The 15,861-nt window shown below is 39.6% G+C and overlaps 2 protein-coding genes across 9 annotated transcripts in view; one reads left to right on the top strand and one right to left on the bottom strand.

Annotated features, from left to right (window-relative positions):
* The first annotated feature begins 1,689 nt into the window (after positions 1-1,689).
* On the top strand, positions 1,690-13,917 carry tmem98 (transmembrane protein 98). Of its 4 annotated transcripts, none has more exons than XM_066698553.1 (8): positions 1,690-1,797; positions 8,177-8,290; positions 8,409-8,621; positions 8,956-9,087; positions 11,072-11,105; positions 11,391-11,506; positions 11,648-11,707; positions 12,026-13,917. In XM_066698553.1, the coding sequence occupies exons 3-8, from the start codon at positions 8,491-8,493 to the stop codon at positions 12,231-12,233; spliced, it is 681 nt and encodes a 226-aa protein (XP_066554650.1). In that variant the 5' UTR covers positions 1,690-1,797; positions 8,177-8,290; positions 8,409-8,490; the 3' UTR covers positions 12,234-13,917. The 4 variants fall into 4 exon arrangements, with proteins under 4 accessions (XP_066554650.1, XP_066554652.1, XP_066554649.1 ...); XM_066698552.1 differs by lacking the exon at positions 1,690-1,797 and adding an exon at positions 6,966-7,124; XM_066698555.1 differs by lacking the exon at positions 8,177-8,290 and having other exon boundaries at positions 1,709-1,797.
* Positions 13,552-15,861, bottom strand: part of svild (supervillin d) — a 58,700-nt gene continuing 56,390 nt past the window's right edge. For all 5 annotated transcript variants that reach the window (XM_066698548.1, XM_066698547.1, XM_066698549.1 and 2 more), the window contains one exon: positions 13,552-15,381. In XM_066698548.1, the coding sequence (XP_066554645.1) occupies positions 15,295-15,381 (87 nt within the window). In that variant the 3' untranslated portion in view covers positions 13,552-15,294. The remainder of the gene's footprint in view (positions 15,382-15,861) is intronic.

Raw genomic sequence — 15,861 nt, 5'->3', positions numbered from 1 at the left:
TGAAAAAAGGCTTTCAAAAATAGACATGTTAATAGATTATATTTATCAATTAACAAAACACAAAGTGAGTGAACAGAAGAAATTTACATCAAATCAATATTTGGTGTGACCACCCTTTGCCTTCAAATCAGCATCAATTCTTCTAGGTACACTTGCACACAGTTTTTGAAGGAACTCGGCAGGTAGGTTGGCCCAAAGATCTTGGAGAACTAACCACGCTTCTTCTGTGGATTTAGGCAGCCTCAGTTGCTTCTCTCGCCATGTAATCCCAGACAGAATCAATGATGTTGAGATCAGGGCTCTGTGGGGGGCCATACCATCACTTCCAGGACTCATTGTTCTGCTTTACGTTGAAGATAGTTCTTAATGACTTTCCTTGTATGTTTGGGGTCATTGTCATGCTGCAGAATAAATTTGGGGCCAATCAGATGCCTCCCTGATGGCATTACATGATGGATAAGTATCTGCCTGTACTTCTCAGCATTCAGGAGACCATTCATTCTGACCAAATCCCCCAACTCCATTTGCAGAAATGCAGCCCCAAACTTGCAAGGAACCTCCACCATGCTTCACTGTTGCCTGCAGACACTCATTCGTGTACTGCTCTCCAGCCCTTCGGCTAACAAACTGCCTTCTGCTACAGCCAAATATTTCACATTTTGAGCCATCAGTCCAGAGCAGCTGCTGACATTTTTCTGCACCCCAGTTCCTGCATTTTCATGCATAATTGAGTCACTTGGCCTTGTTGCCACATTGGAGGTATGGCTTTTTGTCCTCAAGTCTTCCACAAAGGCCACTTCTGACCAGACTTCTCTAGACAATAGATGGGTGTACCATGGTCTCATGGTTTTCTGACAATTCTGAGCTGATGGCACTGCTGGACATCTTCCGATTGTGAAGAAGTAAGCATGATGCGTCTTTCATCTGCTGCAGTACGTTTCCTTGGCTGACCACTGCATCTACGGTCCTCAACATTGCCCAATTATTTGTGCGTCTTCAAAACAGATTGAACAGCACATCTGGAAACCCCAGTCTGCCTTAAAATGTCTGCCTGGGAGAGACCTTGCTGATGCAGTATAACTACCTTGTGTCTTGTTGCTGTGCTCAGTCTTGCTATGGTGTATAACTTTTGACAGTAAACTGTCTTCAGCAACCTCACCTTGTTAGCTGAGTTTGGCTGTTCCTCACCCAGTTTTATTCCTCCTACACAGCTGTTTCTGTTTCAGTTAATGATTGTGTTTCAACCTACATATTGGATTGATGATCATTAGCACCTGTTTGGTATAATTGTTTAATCAGACACCTGACTACATGCCTACAAAATCCCTGACTTTGTGCAAGTGTACCTCGAAGAATTGATACTGTTTTGAAGGCAAAGGGTGGATTTGATTTAGATTCTTCTTCTGTTCACTCACTTTGTATTTAGTTAATTGATAAATATAATCTATTAGCATGCCTATTTGTGAAAGCATTCTTCCTACAGCATTTTTTCACACCTGCCTAAAACTTTTGCACAGTACTGTAGTTATACCACTTTGATAATGATAATAAGTTACTTCTCCTCATGTGGAAGTAACAGTATAATAAGAATACTAAGCCAGTTTAAATAACAACACACAGTTCACGTAATAAATCCGGCAGTTATGGGATATACTCATTTCCCCTGCATCGTGCAAATGCTAGGCGCGGGTCCTGGACACCATCTGGACTGTGTACAGACGCATTGTTGTGTGCGCGCTCCCGGGACCGAGGCTGTTCTGCTCCGGGCGAACAAGCGAGAAGCGCCAGGATGGGCAGGTAAGTGCTTTTCAATTCAAATAAAACACTACAGCAGAACCAGGCCACTCACTTGGGAACTTGTTTAAAACCATGTCGATTGTGTCAGAAACTGTATGAGCTAAAGAGAGGGCATGAAGTTAAACGTATATAAAATAAAACCGTGTAATTTGGGTAATGAAGTACTTCCTCAAAACTTTTTTGTGTGTGAGATCACCGCCACAGTTTATACTCACACAATGACGGCGAGGCTAGGATGGTTTTTCATTATGTTGAAGAAAACATAACGTTGCATTCTTGTATTTTCCCGTTATTTGCTTTTTTGTACACGTTGAACATGGATAGTTAGTCGGCACAAATCAACAAGCTACGTTACTGTAAAGGTTGCTATTAAGTTAAAATTGTAGAAAAGAAATAGTTAACATAAGTACGACACATGACTGCAATTCATTATTATTATTATTATTATTATTATTATTATTATTATTATTATTATTATTAATAATAATAATAATAATAATAATAATAATAATAGTTCATGCATTTATTTATTAACAGACATCAAATTACACTTTTTGTTGGTCCCCAATGACATTTTCGAAATAAACTTTTAAATTTGTTTATAATATGTTGAGTAAAATGTAACAAAATGTTCAGCATTTAGTCTTACAATGTATTTGTATATATGAAATCTAAAGCCGAAACTGTCTCCTCCACACGGGCGCATGTGAACTCTCAGCGCTTAAACAAAGCAGACCTGCGGCAGATGTTTTATACAGCTGTCAAACGCAGAGTCGCTCTCCTATTGCCTGCAGCTATGTCTCCAGCCTCATCCTCCCCCTTCTTTCTGCATAGCTGTGCGAATAAGATACTACACGATTCCTCTCCACCTAACCCGCTTTTCAGACCACGTCTAAAAGACAGACTGTTTACCACTTCGCCAAACCTTCAATCCTTATCTAAAGATTTGAGGGTAGGGAGGACTCCCGCATACCATGCTGTCCCTATCTGATGCAAACGGCCCCCCTAAACGAACATAGTAACCTTTAGTGGAAGTTAAAAAGAATACTAACTTTATTGGTTTACACCCCCATTAAGCTGGAACATGAGCCATATATAGTTGCTTCGAACTTACAGTACAAAATATATATTTTATGTTTCCAGTGTGATAAACACCTGATCCAATACATTCTGTGCTTGTCCTTTATCATGAGAAAAGCTTATGGATTGGTAGCTAATACTGCGATTGGGCAGAATTCCAGCTGAATCACTTGATTCTTTGAGAGTTCCTAGCCTCCAGGAAAGTTATTCACTTGTGAAATGGGATTTAGGTTGGGGGGTTTGTTTTGTGTACAGTTTGTAACTGTTGAGTGTATCTATATATATCTATATATCTATATATATATCTATATATATATATATATATATATATATATATATATATATATATATATACACTCACCTAAAGGATTATTAGGAACACCATACTAATACTGTGTTTGACCCCCTTTCGCCTTCAGAACTGCCTTAATTCTACGTGGCATTGATTCAACAAGGTGCTGAAAGCATTCTTAGAAATGTTGGCCCATATTGATAGGATAGCATCTTGCAGTTGATGGAGATTTGTGGGATGCACATCCAGGGCACGAAGCTCCCGTTCCACCACATCCCAAAGAGGCTCTATTGGGTTGAGATCTGGTGACTGTGGGGGCCAGTTTAGTACAGTGAACTCATTGTCATGTTCAAGAAACCAATTTGAAATGATTCGACCTTTGTGACATGGTGCATTATCCAGCTGGAAGTAGCCATCAGAGGATGGGTACATGGTGGTCATAAAGGGATGGATATGATCAGAAACAATGCTCAGGTAGGCCGTGGCATTTAAACGATGCCCAATTGGCACTAAGGGGCCTAAAGTGTGCCAAGAAAACATCCCCCACACCATTACACCACCACCACCAGCCTGCACAGTGGTAACAAGGCATGATGGATCCATGTTCTCATTCTGTTTACGCCAAATTCTGACTCTACCATCTGAATGTCTCAACAGAAATCGAGACTCATCAGACCAGGCAACATTTTTCCAGTCTTCAACTGTCCAATTTTGGTGAGCTTGTGCAAATTGTAGCCTCTTTTTCCTATCTGTAGTGGAGATGAGTGGTACCCGGTGGGGTCTTCTGCTGTTGTAGCCCATCCGCCTCAAGGTTGTACGTGTTGTGGCTTCACAAATGCTTTGCTGCATACCTCGGTTGTAACGAGTGGTTATTTCAGTCAAAGTTGCTCTTCTATCAGCGTGAATCAGTCGGCCCATTCTCCTCTGACCTCTAGCATCAACAAGGCATTTTCGCCAACAGGACTGCCACATACTGGATGTTTTTCCCTTTTCACACCATTCTTTGTAAACCCTAGAAATGGTTGTGCGTGAAAATCCCAGTAACTGAGCAGATTGTGAAATACTCAGACCGGCCCGTCTGGCACCAACAACCATGCCACGCTCAAAATTGCTTAAATCACCTTTCTTTCCCATTCAGACATTCAGTTTGGAGTTCAGGAGATTGTCTTGACCAGGACCACACCCCTAAATGCATTGAAGCAACTGCCATGTGATTGGTTGCTTAGATAATTGCATTAATGAGAAATTGAACAGGTGTTCCTAATAATCCTTTAGGTGAGTGTATATATATATAAAAAGAATCTGAGAGCTAGATACAAATGATTTAATATGACCAAAATCAATTAGGATGGGCGACACTCTGCCAGTGATGGATGTTTCGCAAGTAATGTGCCAATGAAGAGGTCGTTTGTTTTTACAAAGTGGCAGTGTGGACAACTGTGTCCTGCCAACCTTGGTGGAGAATTAGAACGATGGCCCACAACCTGCAGATACTAGAAAACTGTTTGGGATCTACACTGAGAGTGTGGTGAGAAGCCAACTGTTCGTCAACCCGTGGGATATCAGCCCTGGACTGCGATGGGCACTGCATTTTCTACCATGCCGGCCTGACTGTTGGGACACTGGACGACTGCATCTGGTGCTCTGCAAAAGGAGATGGTTCTAGTTTATGTTTATGCAAGACAGTGGCCTAAGCCAGCACAGTGATAGAAGGAGAACCAGCAAATCACAGTTCTTCCATGGCCGAAGCAATCACTGGACATTGTGTGAACTTCACAGTGGGCGATTCCACACTGATCCCTTTCAGAGTATACGCATTCGAACCCTCCAGACCGGGATTGGTCAACTCATCCACATGCACCCATACAATGTGCAACTGTGATGCTGCCGATCAAACTCCAGCGCGACTTTGCTAGTACTGTGCATGGATCCAGAATACACGCAATGTCCACACTTTCAAATATCAAAGGCTATTTGCTGATACTCAGTTTCATTATATATCTTTGACATCACAGGACTGGTGATCTCACTGACACATGAAGTATGCCAGCGATTAATTACTATTAGAAAATATCCATCCATCCATTTTCAAAAACCGTGGGTCACTGTGAAGTGCTTATAGGGCACAAAGCAGAGTATGTATACCCAGTTGTAGAAAATAGTTCAATACAAAATAAAAATAGAGAGCACTTTTTTGTTACTTTTAAGTTTGTAATGAAATGTAGGCAGTTTTGCAGTAGGCTACTCCATAGTGGAAATGGAGATAGTTAAATTAATCGTGATGGGCTGGCTGTGTTATGGCCAGTACACCATGTGTTAATCCTATTAAAGAATTATAACATTCCACCCTGGCTTTTGCTCAGTTCTCGCTTTTTGCTATTGAGCTCCATTGCTGTTTGGAGCAGTCTTTATCTGGAGAGCAAAGCTTCCTCCTGGTACCTCAACAGAGTGGAATTTTAATGCTGGGTCTGCAAAAAGTCAGTGAGAATAAAATAAAATATATTTTCAAAACATATGGTGGTGTTATGTGAATTTGGCAGCACAAGTTTTCAGAACTACTATAAAGAACTCAAATGTGGCTTAGAATATTCTGGGATTCTGATGTCATTTACAGATACAGCATTGCTATTACTTTCCAAAGTATATTTCAGACACTGAACTCAAGCCATAAAGTGGTGAAAAGTAATCAGTCCTACCACCAGTGCAACTGCAACATCTGTAAATGAGCACAGCTAGGGAATTTAATTTAAGCAAATTCTTATAGTGCGGTTTCATATGATTTAAAGTGTGAAAATGTGGTAGTGTCTGTTATTTATTTATTTTATTTATTTATTGGTGATCTTCTCTTCAGATTCCCAAAAGGAATCTCTAGATATTTTATTGTGAAACCGGTGACATTATGTAGCTCCTCCAACATTCCTCTGGTTAAGTCTGACAGTGAAAGAAGAGTCTGGAGAGGCACCGGGGGGGAACTGATAAATAAATCATTACTATATTGTTCTGTGCTTTTTTCCAAGCTCTGTGGCCTGCTGTTCATTTCTTGGGGGACACAGAAGCTGTCTGTGATGAATTTTGGTTTTAAACTTGCCCTTCATTACTCATAAGTTTAGAAACATACTTGTGCTGTGAAGCTTTATTTTATGTTAAATATGGTTGGCCAACAATAAATTGAGTAAATGCCCTGTGCTATATTGTGTTTACAGTACTATACAAAGGGTGATATGAAAAATGTGTTTTAACCAAATATTAATAAACATGATTACAAATATTTTAAAACATCTCATAACAACATTTGTTTGGTTTGCATCTTAAAGTGGAACAGTGTTTAAAAATATCCGATTTAACTCAACAAGAAAGATACCTGAAAAACAATCTGATTTTGCTCTTGGAAGTTAATCTGAAAGTGTGACCATGTCCAACTCTGTTTCAGCACAGCTGATGAAGTAAGATCTACTCATTGGATATTATGTGCTTGTTCTGGTAGGATTGGTCTATATCTAAAAAGGCTGGGATTTCAAAGATGGAAACATCAAACAGGTTATCTGGCACAGACATGCTCTGAGCTGCCAGTTTCAGATAACAGGATTCAATAATCTTAAACAAAATTCTCAGACAAATTCCCTTGACATAACTGAAACTTGGAAACGATTAAATTCTTTATGGCTGTCTCTTCCCCTCACATTCAATTAACATGAAACATTAAACTTGTGAACAGACTAGCTTGAACTCCATGCTACCTGAAATACAGCAAAGCGGGCAGTTTAACTCGGGCCGACCGCGCAGCACACCTGACGCAGAGGTAAACACAGTTGACTGCTGTTTAAACAGTGACTCATTTGGTCAGAGGTCAGGTGAATGCAGCCATGTTTAGCCTTACCTAGAGTTTGAGAAGAAAACGTTCAGGGGAGGGGGGAAATAAAAGAGTCTGAAAACAATCAGCAACTTGTTCTTAAAGGTAAGTAGCCCCTCAGTTTATTATTCTGAAAGATTCCTGTTGTGTTTTTGATTTTTCTTTTCTCTGCCGTCTCTCCTTTTAAGAAAAATAAGGCAGCTGTTCAAGCTAATCAAAGAAACTGTTGCGTTCGTCATGTCTTGGTTAACTCCAGCCTTTCATTTATTGTTCTATTCATGCACAGTATGTTTCTCAATGTATCTCTGAAGTACACACACGTTTTGGTGAAGCGGGGAGTCATATTGTCTTTCATTCCAGTAATTTTTTTTGTTTTATAGCTGGCAGTATGTGGTGACCTGTCCAGCCTATTTCTCTTCAACAAAACCTGTATATAGTTGCTTTGCGTCAAGTTTGCGGAAGACAAAGATGACTTCAGTGTTTGAAATACAAACCATATAATGCAGCATGGTTTTGGTCTATTCTTAAACATGTTGTGCGTTAGGGAACAGATGTTCCAAAGAAAGATATTGACGTGGTCCTGTAGCATGGAGTTGAGAGTAAATCATTTCAGGAAAGGAAGTGTTTTGAGGCATAATTGAGAGTCATAGAGGCAGATTTCAGCTCTTGAGGGGAAACGCATTGCTTCTTATGTTTCTTTTACTTACCAAAAATTACCAAATTAAATACAACTCTGTGTCATGTTATAATGGAAGTCTTTTCAACTATTGTATTTGTTTTGTTTCGAGCACTATGTCTAACGTTATAAACTTTCTAGAAGGATTAGTCTGGTTAGTGAATTTCCTTGATTTCAGACTCAAAAGCACATACTGTACTTTTTATTTCAACTTTAAGTCCAATTTGTGTCCACAATGCTTGGAGTGGGTGTTTTCAAATGGGATAAAGGAAAACTGATGGACTTTTTCCAAACCAGTTACTTGTTAGTTTTGAATTTCTGTTTGGCACAGGCTTATTCTTATTCAACATTTTGAAAACACAAAGTGGCTTCTCTAGTACTCCATTACTGTAGTACTTTACCTCTATAAATATTAGCGCACATTCTGTATGCATTGGGTGTGAGTCAACATTTGCCACAATGGCCTGGTTTTTCATTTCAGAACTTTGGACTTGATTTATCACAGAGAAAGTGTATTTGGCCACAGCCTGACGATTTGAAAACCAAAGCAGATGAAGAAATATCTTCAACGGGATATGAAGACAAAATCCACACTGTGAGAACCTCAGCCCTGTATCCTGTGTTGTGTTTCAAAGTGAAGTGGAGCACATAAGGCCTAGTTCAATAGTTCTGAATGGAAATAGTAATGGATTCTGTTTTTTTGTTTTTCGCAGATGAAAACGTTCCTGTAGCAAACTGAACCAATTTAGTCACCTTGTTGCTGAAACGTCCACGCTGGAGACACAGTGGGCTGCCATGGAGACAGTTGTCATTGTGGCCATCGGCGTATTGGCTACCATTTTCCTGGCCTCCTTTGTAGCTCTGGTGGTTGTCTGCAGGCACCGCTACTGCCGCCCCACTGGCTTCCTGCACCAGTTTGACTCCAAGTCAGTATGGGCCCCTGCCTTTTGCTTTGCTTTCTTGTGTGGTGCAACCTCTCACTAACCAATAACCAATTGACACTGGATCTGGTTAATTAATTGTCTTCAGTGAGGACTCCAAAGCATCTAGAACTGGTTTCAGACGTACAGTAGGGTAGTCCATAATTAGTGCTAATGCAGGCTGGAATGGTACAATATATATATACTTTTAAAATTTTTAAGGGAAAGAGATGGACATTTTGCTAAAACCAGGAATTGGTAGGGTTGAAATTGTGTTGGAAACTATCTACTGAAGGTCTGCTCGTAGTTTTGTTCAGGCTACTTTCCGGTCACTCTCCAGGCCCACGGTGGACCTCATTGGGGCAATGGAGACCCAGAGCGAGCCCTCAGAGCTGGAACTGGACGACGTGGTGATCACCAACCCCCACATCGAAGCCATCCTGGAGAACGAGGACTGGATCGAAGATGCCTCGTATGTACACTTCTTGTTTTTAGTCCATTTGCGTCTTTACCTGGGGATGTCGGGTGGGGGGGTTGGAAGGGGCAGTTATAACTCAGATTGGCAACTCCTCAACCCCCGTCTGTCTGTCAGGGTCAAACTTGCAACATGCCCCAACTACATCTCTGCCTATATATATTGATAAGGATGATTAAATTGTATAGATGTGTGTGTGTGTGTGTGTGTGTGTATATATATTACACACACACACACACACACACCGTGGGGAAAAAGGGAAAAAAGTATTTGATCCCCTGCTGATTTTGTACGTTTGCCCACTGACAAAGAAATGATCAGTCTATAATTTTAATGGTAGGTGTATTTTAACAGTGAGAGACAGAATAACAAAAAAATCCAGAAAAACGCATTTCAAAAAAGTTATAAATTGATTTGCATGTTAATGAGGGAAATAAGTATTTGATCCCCTATCAATCAGCAAGATTTCTGGCTCCCAGGTGTCTTTTATACAGGTAACGAGCTGGGATCTTAAAGGGAGTGCTCCTAATCTCAGCTCGTTACCTGTATAAAAGACACCTGTCCACAGAAGCAATCAATCAATCAGATTCCAAACTCTCCACCATGGCCAAGACCAAAGAGCTGTGCAAGGATGGCAGGGACAAGATTGTAGACCTACACAAGGCTGGAATGGGCTACAAGACCATCGCCAAGCAGCTTGGTGAGAAGGTGACAACAGTTGTTGCGATTATTCGCAAATGGAGGAAAGTCAAAATAACTGTCAGTCTCCCTCGGTCTGGGGCTCCATGCAAGATTTCACCTCGTGGAGTTTCAATGATCATGAGAACAGTGAGGAATCAGCCCAGAACTACACGGGATGATCTTGTTCATGTTCATAATAGGCAGCTGGGACCATAGTCACCAAGAAAACAATTGGTAACACACTATGCCGTGAAGGACTGAAATCCTGCAGCGCCCGCAAGGTCCCCCTGCTCAAGAAAGCACATGTACAGACCCGTCTGAAGTCTGCCAATGAATATCTGAATGATTCAGAGGAGAACTGGGTGAAAGTGTTGTGGTCAGATGAGACCAAAATCGAGCTCTTTGGCATCAACTCAACTCGCCTTGTTTGGAGGAGGAGGAATGACCCCAAGAACACCATCCCCACTGTCAAACATGGAGGTGGAAACATTATGCTTTGGGGGTGTTTTTCTGCTAAGGGGACAGGACAACTGCACCGCATCAAAGGGACGATGGACGGGGCCATGTACCGTCAAATCTTGGGTGAGAACCTCCTTCCCTCAGCCAGGGCATTGAAAATGGGTCGTGGATAGGTATTCCAGCATGACAATGACCCAAAACACACAGCCAAGGCAACAAAGGAGTGGCTCAAGAGGAAGCACATTAAGGTCCTGGAGTGGCCTAGCCAGTCTCCAGACCTTAATCCCATAGAAAATCTGTGGAGGGAGCTGACGGTTCGAGTTGCCAAACGTCAGCCTCGAAACCTTAATGACTTGGAGAGGATCTGCAAAGAGGAGGACAAAATCCCTCCTGAGATGTGTGCAAACCTGGTGGCCAACTACAAGAAACGTCTGACCTCTGTGATTGCCAACAAGGGTTTTGCCACCAAGTACTAAGTCAAAGGGGTCAAATACTTATTTCCCTCATTAACATGCAAATCAATTTATAACTTTTTTGAAATGTGTTTTTCTGGATTTTTTTGTTGTTATTCTGTCTCTCACTGTTAAAATACACCTACCATTAAAATTATAGACTGATCATTTCTTTGTCAGTGGGCAAACGTATTTGATCCCCTGCTGATGTACTTTTTTCCCCTCACTGTACACACACATACACACACACGTATACATGCATAAAAAACTTTTTGAATCCTTAATCATAAAGAAGTTGTATATGGATTTTTTTTCCAGCTTCACCTCAGTTGCCTGGCTTCATCAGCTTAAACTAATGTCTTATAACGATCTAATCTTCTGTGTTGCAGAGGCCTGGTGTCTCACTGTATTGCTATCTTAAAGGTAAGCTTTTAAAAACGATGGGTACCAGAATGTAAATATGATCAATAACAATTTAATTCTATATATTCTGTTAATGAATAATATTGATATTTAAATAGATTACATTGCATTTCAAGTGTAAAATGGGAAAATGGCAGCCTAGAAATGAAAGAAAAGGGATTATTTTAAGTACTATAGTTAAATCATTCCCACAGTAAATTTAATTAATTGCATTACTTTTTTTTTTTTATTGCATGAAGTTTAGGCACACTGGTAATTTATTTCACGTTAATCTCTTTGTTACAGATATGCCACACATTGACTGAAAAACTTGTGGCTATGACGATGGGGTCAGGTGCAAAGGTCAAGGCCCCAGCCAGTCTCAGTGATATCATCACTGTGGCCAAACGCATCAGCCCAAGGTATGAGCACATGCATTTTACTGGTCCATATTCAATAGTGACTGTGCAGTGTCTTTACCCTTTACTGCCAGATTGCAGACGTGAATGCTGGGCTTAATGCTTCACTTGCTTACCCTGCCTCGTGCCTCGTTTGTCTCACAGGGTGGATGACGTTGTGCGGTCAATGTATCCTCCCCTGGATCCAAAGCTTCTTGATGCCAGGTAAAAAAAAAAAAAAACTGCAGTGAATTATTGCATTTCTGGGTGCAAATCACTTCTAATATGCATGTATCTGTATGGGCCACAAAAAGCTTTATGGGGCCTCATGTTAACTCAAAGATGTAGCTGGTAGCAACAGTCTCGGACTCGGGTCTGGTTTTCATTCCAGTGGACTTGTCGGTTTCTTAAGGGAATCCAAATCTGACTTAAGTAGTCACTGAAGAGGGCCCCAATACTTAAGTTGTTGTGACGAAGATATCTCCGAGAGCCTGAAGGACTGTGTCTGTAAAAGCACTTGAACTGTGCCTTGTGTCCCATCAGAGCCACCGCCCTGTTGCTGTCAGTCAGTCACCTCGTACTGGTGACCCGGAATGCCTGTCACATGTCCGGTAGCATGGACTGGATTGACCAATCCCTGAACGCCGCCGAGGATCACATGACCGTGCTGCGGGAAGCGGCACTGGCGTCCGAAGCGGACAGGAACCTGCCGGGCACAGAGGCGTTCCGTCAGGAGCAGTCGGCTATATAGATCACCCCATGGAGACCCCAGAATGCAAAGCAAAGCAAAAACACTTTTTAGATAATTTTCGCTTTTGGTCTCAATATATTGTAAATGCTGGAGTTGAAGGCTCTCCCATTTTGTATGTTTATGTTTAACACTCCGGCGTGAAGCGGCCCATGTCATAAAATAAATGTTTCACATTTCATGAAAAGAGCAAAATCAAATCGATCAAAAGGGGGTTTCACCATTATATTGATAAATTACATACTAATCGAACATTTGTTATTTAACGGAACAGGTCATCGTTAGCATTGTCCCCCCAAAAAAGAGGGGAACCCCCCCCCTTCCATAAGACAGGTATTGGCTTATGACATTTGAAATTGCTCACAGAAGCAATACAGTCTACTAGTTATTTTGATTAGTATTTCAGATTCAATTATGTAGTTGTTTAATTGGACCAATGGAATAGTTTTGTTGTCCATTTCTGAAGTCCATAATGAAGCCTGCAAGACTAGGGTCCAGGGGGTCTGGGGTTTGCAGCACCACTAAGCTGCACAGAGCCGGTCCTGTTCTATGTGGCATATATAGCATCAATGTATAGGTTTTCACATTCACTACTGCAGTTCACTCACTGGTAAGTAAGCACATCTGATTGGAGGCTCTCTCTACAGAATGCATACTCTTAATTTTGTATATACACTATATATATTTAAATATTTAATCTTTGTGAACAATATAATGTACATCCCTCCTTACTACTTATAGAGGCTTACAAGTCTGGACAACCTTGTGAAAGCCTAAGTACAAGGCTCATCACTGGTAAGGCAGACTTTCCTTGCTCAATCCACACTATACCGATTTGTTAAAAGCATAATCTTGATTTTAAGTCTTTGCTTATTTAAATAGAAAAATAAAATAAAAATTGAATAGTCTTGTATCTTCATGTGACTGATAATTAACCGTCATAAACAAACCCAAGAACAATCGAGCCTTCTTTTACTTAGACACTGATAAAAGTATCACTTGTAGTTAGCATAAGTGGGAAATAAAGTGTTAAACGTCACTGTCACAAGATGGATTATGCATTGTAATCCATTCTTGACAAAGCTACAGAAAGTGGTAAATCCAGCGGGGAAAGTAGGGGGAAAAAACAGGTCAGGCTGAATAATTTCAATGGAATGTGCTGGTGGCATTTACAATGATGTGAACAAGGTGTTTGAGCGACTCACTAGAGAATTTGTGTAACAGATCACTGGACTAGACAGTGCAAAAACTTGAAGATTTACTGTATACCACAGTCCATACATTGGAGCATGCATATTCAAATTAGAAGCCAACAGACTACTTAAAAAAGAAAGAAGTACATTTAATAAAGCACCATTTGTGCATTAGATCCCATTACACAAAAGAAATACAGATGTATTGTTTCAAATGAGCGTAACTTTTCAACAGTAATATAACTTGCAAATAGAAATAAAAGTGATAGAATAATACTGTCATATAGAACATTGTGTAGAAATGCACTGTAATCATATTAGGTGAAAATAACCTCATTTTTGTTGTATTCAATAATTGTTTTGTTAGCACTCCCTTGTGTTACTGGATACTGTAAACCTCTCTGTTACTGCATTATTTTTTTTACTACTGAAATTCACATTTTCCTACCTCCAGTAGAGCTGTACAGGTAAATAAATGTTTCTTAGCAAAATCATCCCAGTTTGTCTCATTCTGCAATTTCTAGCAACTGTAGTACAGAAAAACGTTCACTGTGATGGCAATGTTTCTTCATCAAATGCTGAAGAAACAAAGCAAATTTGAGGGCTTAAGCAAAAGGTTTCCCTTTATTATGAGGGTATTTTAAAAGGTTTCAGTACAAATTACCACGGGCAGCATTCAGCCTCATTTGGCAAAATAATCTGTGTACTCTTATGTGACACAGGAAATTAAACAACATGACCGTTGCAGATCCAGTTTGAACAGTGTGAGGCTTTTCTTCTGTTTATATTTCCATGTTGCCCACAAGAGGGCACCCCTTAGACAAGACAACCTTGTTTTAAAATCAACATTAATCAGAAATTAATGCATTCTTTCAGCACAAGCGTTTCTGTTGAAGATTAACTACATGATCACTATTACAGAAGACAATCATAATAACCACATCAGATGCATCAATAACATTTTGAGTTCCGTGATGATTGTTGGGTGAATTAGACTTGAACACCACTACAGCTCAAACTTGAAATGCACTAGAATCAAGTTTTTGTAACGGCAGTTTATCTGTTGTCTTACTATGTCATATGTTTTGAAGGACAGCATGCAGTGAGCACAAGCAATTCACATAGCAGGCAGAAGTGTTTGCCACATTCAGAGCAATTCTGTAATGTACCAAATACCTTGCCATTTATTTATTTATTTATTATCATTTAACCAATAGATTTTTTTTTTTGTACATACTTGTATATGTCCATGGCTTGAAGATAGCTAATTTGTCTAATAACACTCAAGCATAATAATGAACAAAACACAAGAACCAAGGGAAATAAGTGTAAATGCACATCTTTGGTTGAAGTTAGTAGTGTCTAAAAATATTCCTAATAAAATGGAATTAAATTGATATTTACATTGTAAAATTCAGAGCCCTTCTTTTGTGTTTGTTTGTTAGGCGTTTGGTTTTATTTTCCCTCCCAGAAGTGCCAGGAAGTTTGAACAATTACATACAAATAATATATATTTATACATATTTATATATCAGGTTCTTTTACAAAATTGCATATAGTTTTGATATAATTTGAAACAGCCCCTCTTTCCCTAATGTTTGTCAGTCATCCCCAATTTATTTGGCTTCAATAAAGAACCATTTGTAAAGGAACTACATGTAAAAGACACTCACCCTTTCAAAAGATACACTCGGTTATAGACTATACATTTAAAATTTGTCACTTTACAGAAAATGCTTTTTTAAAATACAAATACAAAATAGTGCAGTGCATTTAATAAAATAATATTTTGTAGAATAACGTATTGTTGCTTTTTGCTTGTTTTCCATTTTTCCTTAGTTTTTTTTTTTTTTTTTTTTTTTTTTTTTTTTTTAGAAGAGTCCTTTGCTTTTTTTCAGGTTAATTTGTTTCCAGTTAGGAAGGGAGTTGAACTCGTCCCTCTTCATCTCCAAAACTTTCTGAAATGCATAATTAAGGGAACAAAGAGTTAAATAAAAAGAAAAAAAAATACAAAAAATTAAAAAATCTAATTAAAGTTCAGTACCATATCCTAACCAATGACCTACTTCAGAAAGAAACTTTAATTTGTATTAACTTTTAACCAGTTTTACCCGGCAGTTGGGTCTTTGGGTTTCTGTCCTGAACCCTCAAATTTATGAGGTGACATTAATGGAAAGATTTCAATATCTTGCATACAGGTGCATCATTCTTTTGGTCTTACTTGGCCGTTCATGAGGTAAGTGATACACAACACTCAAACCACAGTCCAGAGGGAATACACTGGGCTTGGGCCTTTTCGTTTATTGAGACCTGACATAAATAAAAGCATTAAAGTCATGGAATAAGGTGATAGAATTGAGACATAATGGAAACCAGAAGGAAAGAAAAAATACTACATTACACTACTTGTACATACATTCTTATTTCCTGTATTATGC

The sequence above is a fragment of the Amia ocellicauda genome, chromosome 3 (assembly GCF_036373705.1).
Source record: "Amia ocellicauda isolate fAmiCal2 chromosome 3, fAmiCal2.hap1, whole genome shotgun sequence".
Classification (NCBI taxonomy): Eukaryota; Metazoa; Chordata; class Actinopteri; order Amiiformes; family Amiidae; genus Amia; species Amia ocellicauda.
This window is presented reverse-complemented; position numbering and strand designations above follow the sequence as displayed.

Coding starts and splice junctions, on each gene's coding strand:
- tmem98 (XM_066698553.1), top strand. CDS start 8,491: ATGGAGACAGTTGTCATTGTGGCCATCGGCGTATTGGCTACCATTTTC. Junction 9,088..11,071: donor GACTGGATCGAAGATGCCTC/GTATGTACACTT, acceptor TCTGTGTTGCAG/AGGCCTGGTGTCTCACTGTA. Junction 11,507..11,647: donor GCCAAACGCATCAGCCCAAG/GTATGAGCACAT, acceptor TTTGTCTCACAG/GGTGGATGACGTTGTGCGGT.